The following is an 8,990-nucleotide window of genomic DNA, read 5'->3' as shown; positions in this document are numbered from 1 at the left end:
TGGGACTGGAAAGTGTTCGATCGGGGATTCCGGCGATCTCTGTTTCCGTTGAGTTTGTTACGTCAATGGACTTTGAGTAAATTGAGTTTAAAGATGCTAATGTGAATTTAAAAAGTGGTAATCGGGTCAACTCAGAATAATAATCTTAGATAGTGTTCGTTTCACATAATAGAATGGAATCTTGATGGAATTGAAATGTTAATTTCACTCCTTATTTTGTTGGTTTCAACATGAAAATAAATTGGAATTGAACAACAACATAAGGAAGGGAATCTACATTTCAATTCCATTCAAATTTCATTCCATTTTGCAAAACAAACACACCTAGATTACAAATAAAATTTTCACATTTTGCGCGAGTTCTCATTCCAATTCCATTACAATCCATGAAACGAACACTACCTTAATGGTCCAGACTGTTTGTTTTGTGCGCAGATATCTGAATGATTCAGACATTTGCCTCTGAATGGTTAAGCATTATACTCAGTCTGAATGGTTAAGCATTGTACTGAGTTTGAATGGTTAAGACCTCTTACATGAATTGGTTAGACATTTGCTTATGAATGGTTAAGCATTCTACTAGCTTTTAATGGTTCAGACAACGCTTAATGGTTTAGGGTTCAGTACTTATCCTTTCAGAAGTTGTCAAAAAAACCCTTAAGATAAATAAAGTAGAAGAACCAAGAAAGGGTAAAAAAAAAAGAGTTAACTGCCATTTTCGTCCCTGTGGTTTGGTCACTTTGACCATTTCAGTCCATTTTTCAAAAATGCGCCATTTTCCTCCCCGACGTTCTGGAAAGGTGCCATTTCAGTCCAAAAATCATAACCCAGTTAAGTCGGTTTGTAAATAAGGACTGATTGTATAAATTTGTAACATAAAGGACCATTTAAGTAAAATGTATAAATATTAATATAATTATAAAATATAATATATATATATATGATGTATACACACACTCTGTTCAGTTCACACACACACTATCTCTCTCTACTCTCTCTCTCTATGCTCTGCAATCACCACCACCATCACCTTTACCTCTCTACTCCGGTGACCGGAGTAAATCCGGCCATCTTTCCGACACCCCACACCCCCACGAACCAAACTAACCACACACCCCTCCACATCTCACAGATCAGACGAGAGAGGGAGAAAGTCGGAGAGAGAGAGAGAGAGATAACGACGAGAGAGAGAGAGAGAGAAGGAGGCGGGAGAGAGAACCGGCGACGGTGGGGGTGCCGTTTTTCCGGTGAGTTGCAGGCGGCGGCAGTGGTGATGAAGGTCTGATGATGATGATGATGAAGATCGCGATGATGATGATGAAGGTCGATGATGAAGGTCAATGATGAAGGTCTGATGATGATGATGAAGATCGCGATGATGATGATGAAGGTCGATGATGATCGATGATGATGATAACAGATGATGACGATGATGACGTTGATGGTGGTGGTTCCGGCGGCGGTGGTGAGTATGCAGGTAAGGTGTTTGATGAAATGTCTGTGTGAAATGAAATGTTTTAGGTGTTAGGTTTGTTTGGCTGTTTTAGTGATGGCGACGGTGGTTATGGATGGGATGTTGACTGTGGTGAATGAGGGTGGTGAATTGGTGATGGTTGTCTGAGATGTTGTTGTTACTGGAGTTAGAGAGAGAGAGAGAGTAAAGAGACAAAGGGTAATGTGGTGGGACGGTGGTTATGGATTGGATGGTGACGGTGGCCTGAGATGTTGATGGCGGCCAGGGCTAGTGGTGGTGGTGTTTTTATATAGAGTAGGGAGAGAAAGGGAGGCGGCAGGTGTGGTGGTGGTGGTGGTGGTGTGTTAGTGGTGAACGAGGTGGAGATGGTGGTATGAGATGTTGGTGGCAGATCGGAGTGGTGGTGGTGGCAGTGGCTGTGGTGGCGGTGGTGGGAACTAGTGATGTAGGTGGTGGAGAGTGTAGAGATAGAACAGGTTTGGTTTTGGTGGATGGTGGTGGTGTTGGAAGGGGATGTGGGTGGGGTTTGGTGTGGCGGCGGCGGTGGAGGTGAAGGTGGTGGTGGTGGTGGTGGTGGTGGTTTAGAGAGAGAGTAGAAAGAGAGAGAGTGGCGGTGATGGTGTGGTTACAGGTTACTGAATGTGTGTATATTTTGTATAATATAGATTTTATAATTATATAAATATTTATACATTTTACTTAAATGGTCCTTTTATTAACAAATTTACATAATCAGTCCTTATTTACAAACCGACTTAACTGGGTTATGATTTTTGAACTGAAATGGTACCTTTCCAGAACGTCGGGGAGGAAAATAGCACATTTTTTAAAAATGGACTGAAATGGCCAAAATGACCAAACCACAGGGACGAAAATGACAGTTAACTCAAAAAAAAAAAAAAAAAAAGTAAGAAAAAAAGATGCAAAGAATGTGGAAAAGGCCCAGTCTACCTTTTGATTATATTTCAATTCAATTTACAAAATACCGCATTAAATGGGTCATAGATATTACGCCCCATAGAAGAATCAAGAAGCCTCTTCATGATTCCAGCGACTATGGAATTCATGAAAGTTCAAAGTTCCCGAACATCCTTTGGGAATATATATAAATGGTTGCTGCTCCCTATATTCCATACCAAAATCATCAAGAATTCAATTGAATCAGTGAGATACCTACACAATCCAGTAATCAAGTTCTTCACTCTTTCCACAGTTTCAGTAAAACATTTGAAAATGTCGATCGTCCCCAGCTTGTTCGGTGGCCGACGGAGCAGCGCCTTCGACCCTTTTTCCCTCGACCTTTGGGACCCATTCAGAGACTTCCCCATTTCATCTTCATCTGATGTTTCAAGGGAAACTTCTGGATTGGTAAACGCCCTTGTGGATTGGAAGGAAACGCCAGAAGCTCATGTGTTCAAGGCCGATCTTCCTGGGATCAAGAAGGAAGAAGTGAAGGTGGAAGTGGAAGACGGAAACATCTTACAAATCACCGGTGAGAAGAACGTGGAGAAAGAAGATAAGAATGATAAGTGGCATCGGGTTGAAAGAAGCAGCGGCAAATTCACAAGGAGGTTCAGGTTACCGGAGAACGCTAAAATGGATCAGGTGAAGGCGGCCATGGAAAACGGAGTGCTCACAATTACGGTGCCTAAAGAAGAAGCGAAGAAACCTGATGTCAAGTCTATTGAAATCTCCGGTTAATATAGTGTTTTGATTTTACAAATGTTATGGACTTATGAAGTCCTCGAGTCCGATTTTCTTTGATGTAAAGTGTTTGTGTCCGTCTACAATGTGTTCGAACTTGGTGATAAATAAAATGCTATTTAGCTTCTAAATTACATACAGAATTACAAACTTATAATGACAAAATGAATTCTACCAAATTATACAAAGAGTTCTGTGTAGAACCACCATGGCTAACAGCCAACTTAACATTTTCTTGAATCTCCATAGCGCTCTTTCTCATTTCTTCCCCTTCTTTATCCACCAATAGTCTTCTGATTGCACTTTCAATCTCCCTTTTCCCCACAACAATTTCAATACCCATCTTCCACACATGACTCAAATACCTAGCATTCATCAACTGGTCTACACTAAACGGTTGGCACAACATTGGAACCCCTTCGGAAACACTTTCCATAGTAGAATTCCAACCACAATGGCTCCAAAATCCTCCAACCGCTTTATGCGACAAAACCTCCTTCTAGGGTGCCCATTTCACAATCAAACCTCTCACCTTAATCTCTGCCACCAAACCCTCTTCCAAAAACTCGACCCATTCGTACCCTTGAACCGAACCTGGTCGAACCACCCATAGGAACGGCTGGTTACTGTTGGCTAGACCGCATGCCATTTCAGTTGCTAGTTTTTGATCCATGTTATGTTGGGGTTAACACAGGTTTGATCTGAACATCATCATCTTGCAGATGATTCAAACAATGGTTTGCAGCGGACTTGTTTGACATAATTAACAGATAATAAACAAACGAATGGACAGACAATTAACGAAAGGAAATTGAGTGTCTTGGTACCGGTAAATGATGCCGGTCCTTACACTTATATACATGTCAAACTTGGCGGTTAATTCAAGCGGGAAACTGTCATTGGCAGTTTAAATTACCCGCTTATAACATCCACCTTGACTTATCATATATACATATCGAGTTCTAGTTATCATATTATCATACGAATACATATACATATCATAAATTAAGTTTAATAATTGTTTCATCTAATACTTCCCCCTAAACTTAATTACGTTTAGAAACACCCTTGAGAACGCTTGCATTTGCTTCTTCAACCGCTTTTCTTGCATGATCAAAGTTAAACTTTCTTCGTTTCTTGTGTGCATTCCATGCTCCTTCCCAACTATTTTCTGCATACAGCGCAAAGGATTCCACTTCAGTTACATTCTTGACTTCTTCAGCACTTGTGCTCCTTTCGAGACTGCATTCAGGTGCATCTTGCTTATCCTTCATCCTTTCTGAATCGTTGGCTTTTGTCTGCACAGCTTTAAACTTATAATAGTACACAAGGATGTCTAAATACATGGCATAAACTGTCCGCATGTATTCACCATCCTTGTATTCAAAGCCCATGTCTTTGGCGATAATCGGCCAGAGATTATCTTCGGTTACACTGTTGTAACCCCCATCCCGTTCCACAATCATGTATAAACTCAGCAGATCCACTTTCCTGTTCTCGGTCATAACCGGAGGCATTGGCCTTGTTGTTATACCCAGGAAACTTATAAGAAACCAAGACACCATTTCGTCGAATTTCTTTTCGAGTTCGTACTTGTAATGGAACACAAACTTGCTATCTTCTAACATATTTAACAGATTCACACAATCTTTGAAATCATTGAATTCCAAAGCCCTTATGATCATCACACTCCAATCCGTTTCATCGGAGGAAACATGTAAATCTTCGAAATAGGAATTAAGATATTCCTCTTTATATTTTTCATTTACATCATTTAGCCGTATGACCTTTTGTTTTTCCTTTAGGCCTAGTTCATCTTCCTTCGTTAACCCCGTTATTTCATTTACTGTGTTATCAATTGGAGATGAGAACATAGGAAATATTTTGCAAGTATCTCCGTCCTTCTTAACCGTAAAGCCTTGCATAGTTAACTGATTCAGACTGAGTACGTTTCTGTCTAATTCCGGTGTGTATAAGACACCCTGAATTAACAGTTTTTCGTTATTGGATTTGACTTCCACAATCCCTATACCCCTCATAAACAAGAAATCATTTTCCCCCGAGTTGGTTTCAACCCCCACTAAATGTTTGATACGTTTAAAAACATTTAGATTACCGGCATAGTGTTGTGTAAACGAAAGACTAACATACCATATGTCTCCCCATGTACCGCCTTCTGAACCAGTCACAATCATCTCGTTTCTTTCTTCCACTGATACTCTTTGTTTTCTTATTCCTGCATTTACTGCTTGAGAGATCAGTTGTGTATTTTCATCATTCTCCTTTGATTTGCAGTCGTATATGAAATGGCCTGGACGATGACAATAATAACATAATTTTGTTCGATGCATTTTCAGTGGTCGTCTGGATTCTTTGTCATTGCAGTGTTGACAGGGAAGTGTTGTCCCCGTGGCTCTGATACCACATGTTGGGGTTAACACAGGTTTGATCTGAACATCATCATCTTGCAGATGATTCAAACAATGGTTTGCAGCGGACTTGTTTGACATAATTAACAGATAATAAACAAACGAATGGACAGACAATTAACGAAAGGAAATTGAGTGTCTTGGTACCGGTAAATGATGCCGGTCCTTACACTTATATACATGTCAAACTTGGCGGTTAATTCAAGCGGGAAACTGTCATTGGCAGTTTAAATTACCCGCTTATAACATCCACCTTGACTTATCATATATACATATCGAGTTCTAGTTATCATATTATCATACGAATACATATACATATCATAAATTAAGTTTAATAATTGTTTCATCTAATAGGAACGGCTGGTCTATGTGTATATATATTAATTATGTATGAAATAAGTTTTGAAATATGATATCTTGGTATGTGTTTCATTATGTTACTTTCATGATCCGGCTACAACGTCTAACAATCCGTTTGAACTTTCCTTGAAGATTCTTTAATGCAGGAAATAGTTCCAGAGCTCAAACCCTTGAGATACAAAGATCTACCCTTTATTAACCTCCCAATACAAGACGCCATTGAATCGGCCAACATGATCACCCCCAAGAGACCCCCTTCCGCCTTCATTTGGAACACCCTTGAATTTCTTGAACCATCGGCACTGACCCAAATCCGCCAATAATACCAAGTTCCCATTTTTACAATCGGTCCATCGCACAAAACAGCCCCAACCCCTTCCACTAGTTTTCTTGAAGAGGACATCGGTTGCATCTCATGGCTAGATAAACAAGAACCCAAATCAGTGATTTATGTGAGCTTGGGTAGTATAGCTAACATGGATCAAAAACTAGCAACTGAAATGGCATGCGGTCTAGCCAACAGTAACCAGCCGTTCCTAAACTCGACCCATTCGTACCCTTGAACCGAACCTGGTCGAACCACCCATAGGAACGGCTGGTTACTGTTGGCTAGACCGCATGCCATTTCAGTTGCTAGTTTTTGATCCATGTTAGCTATACTACCCAAGCTCACATAAATCACTGATTTGGGTTCTTGTTTATCTAGCCATGAGATGCAACCGATGTCCTCTTCAAGAAAACTAGTGGAAGGGGTTGGGGCTGTTTTGTGCGATGGACCGATTGTAAAAATGGGAACTTGGTATTATTGGCGGATTTGGGTCAGTGCCGATGGTTCAAGAAATTCAAGGGTGTTCCAAATGAAGGCGGAAGGGGGTCTCTTGGGGGTGATCATGTTGGCCGATTCAATGGCGTCTTGTATTGGGAGGTTAATAAAGGGTAGATCTTTGTATCTCAAGGGTTTGAGCTCTGGAACTATTTCCTGCATTAAAGAATCTTCAAGGAAAGTTCAAACGGATTGTTAGACGTTGTAGCCGGATCATGAAAGTAACATAATGAAACACATACCAAGATATCATATTTCAAAACTTATTTCATACATAATTAATATATATATACATAGTATTTAAATTTTATATATGAATCATTCAAATTTAAAAAAAAAAAATCAATTATGATGTTATTCTAACCTTTACTTTTTTGAGCTTTTGTATGTATGTTATGGAAGATAGAAATTACCATGCACTGGAAACCGGCCTTCTCGATGTAGCTGAGGGATAATCTTGTATGCAGGAAAGAAAGCCGCACCGCTGGTGTGCATGATGATAGACGGCAGACCCAGATCAACGGCAACCGATCCTCCAAAAACCATGAGGTTGTCATAGATTATAACAACCGATTCCTTCTCAGATTCTTCTTTTTTCGTGTTTATGATACGAACAAGATATTCTTGCAGATGCGGTTTGCAGTTATCATTCAGAGCCTGCAAGAACCGGAGGAAGCTGGTAAAGTTGCCAGGGCCCGATAAGTTATCGGGCAAAGGGAGGAAGGTGAAATCAGGATGATTGGAAGAATCAGGCGGGTTGATTTCCAATAGTTATGGAGAACCCTTTGGAATGAAGGTAAGTGCCCAGTTGGAGCATGGGTGTCATGTGGCCTTGAAGTGGACTTGCTACCAACACTAATCGCCATCGTCTTCTGCCGTTATCCGCCATCTCTGTTGTATGATGCGTGAGATATCTTTCTTTCTTATAAATAATCTTAGAGAAGTTGAATTTTGGATGGTTGGTGGCAATTTCTTAGACATTTGGTCTTATTTTTATTTGTTGTAATACAAATCTTAGCTAGTGCATATCTACTTTTCTAAGACATTTTTAGTCATTTATACATGTTTCTAAGACCTGGTTGACTTTTTCATATATACTTTTTTGTCTTTCTATCTTTTGGAATTTTAAATAATATTCCATATGTTGATTTTAACAACAGATAATTAACATCTTACAAGGGTTTTACATATTATATACATGTTATATTCATAACTCTTACTCTTACTAGACGGGTACTGAACATAAGGTCGGATGGTTGAAGTTTAGGACCAGAAGAACGAGAAAGAGCGAAATTGTTTCACTAGGTTAAAGATTGGGTTCATCCTTTGACATTCTTATATGTCTTATGTATCATAAAACAAGGCCATGACAATCTTAGGTTCCGTGAGGGCCCAATTCATGACATTTCGTCTTACATGTTTGATGTTTACATGGGTTTGACTATCACGGGTATGAACCAAATCATCAAGACCGGTCCTAAGAATTTAGGTTCCTTGTACGAGCCCAGGTAAACATGCCCCTTAGGCCTTAACGAAATACATAACTTAAAACTTTTTTTTTTTTTTGCCGCTCATTGTTATTATTAATTTTTTTTAAAAAACTAAAATAGGTATTGGCAGAGGCGAAGTATAATGGGTGCCCGGAGGTGCACCCGCCCACCCCAATGTTTCGGTTAGAAGTGTATATGGTCCAATTTTTCATCCGAAAATTTTAAAATTATATAGGGTCGTCCTCCCGATTATTTTTCCTAAATGATGGGTAGTTTGGTAAATATATTTTAACTCTTATTTTATTTGTTTAACTCTAGATTACCCACCATACAATAAACTTAATATCTCACAAATAGCTTTATGATTTACATAGAAAAAGAAATTGATGATAAGTTTGATTTGGAAGACATAATTGATGAATTCAAAAATCTTAAAGGTCTCCGGGCTAAGTTGTAATTCTTCGTCCAGATTCCATTTAACTCGTATCATTATATATATATATAGGTCTTTTGTTTGTTATACAATATTTAATTTTTCTATGTGCAAGAAGAGGTCCTTTGAATAAATGAACTTTTTTAGTTTTATTTGGAACTATTATTATTTGACCCGACCTGAATCGAATAGCCGACCCGACCCGAAACATAACGATATGAATTTTTCTTTTGGGTCCCATCACTTTACGCCTCCTCGAAACTTTTGATCAAGCTTC

At 39.2% G+C, this 8,990-nt stretch overlaps 1 protein-coding gene and 1 pseudogene across 1 annotated transcript; one reads left to right on the top strand and one right to left on the bottom strand.

Annotated features, from left to right (window-relative positions):
* Window positions 1–2,519: 2,519 nt before the first annotated feature.
* Window positions 2,520–3,312, top strand: LOC110868359 (17.3 kDa class I heat shock protein). The gene has a single exon (XM_022117494.2). It carries the CDS (start codon window positions 2,531–2,533, stop codon window positions 3,173–3,175), a length of 645 nt encoding a protein of 214 aa, XP_021973186.2. The 5' UTR covers window positions 2,520–2,530; the 3' UTR covers window positions 3,176–3,312.
* Window positions 2,891–7,757, bottom strand: LOC110868366 (annotated as a pseudogene).
* Between the last annotated feature and the right edge of the window lie 1,233 nt (window positions 7,758–8,990).

The sequence above is a fragment of the Helianthus annuus genome, chromosome 1 (genome assembly GCF_002127325.2).
Source record: "Helianthus annuus cultivar XRQ/B chromosome 1, HanXRQr2.0-SUNRISE, whole genome shotgun sequence".
Lineage (NCBI taxonomy): Eukaryota > Viridiplantae > Streptophyta > Magnoliopsida > Asterales > Asteraceae > Helianthus > Helianthus annuus.
The sequence above is the reverse complement of the archived record's forward strand: the minus strand, read 5'-3'. Positions and strand labels throughout refer to the sequence as shown.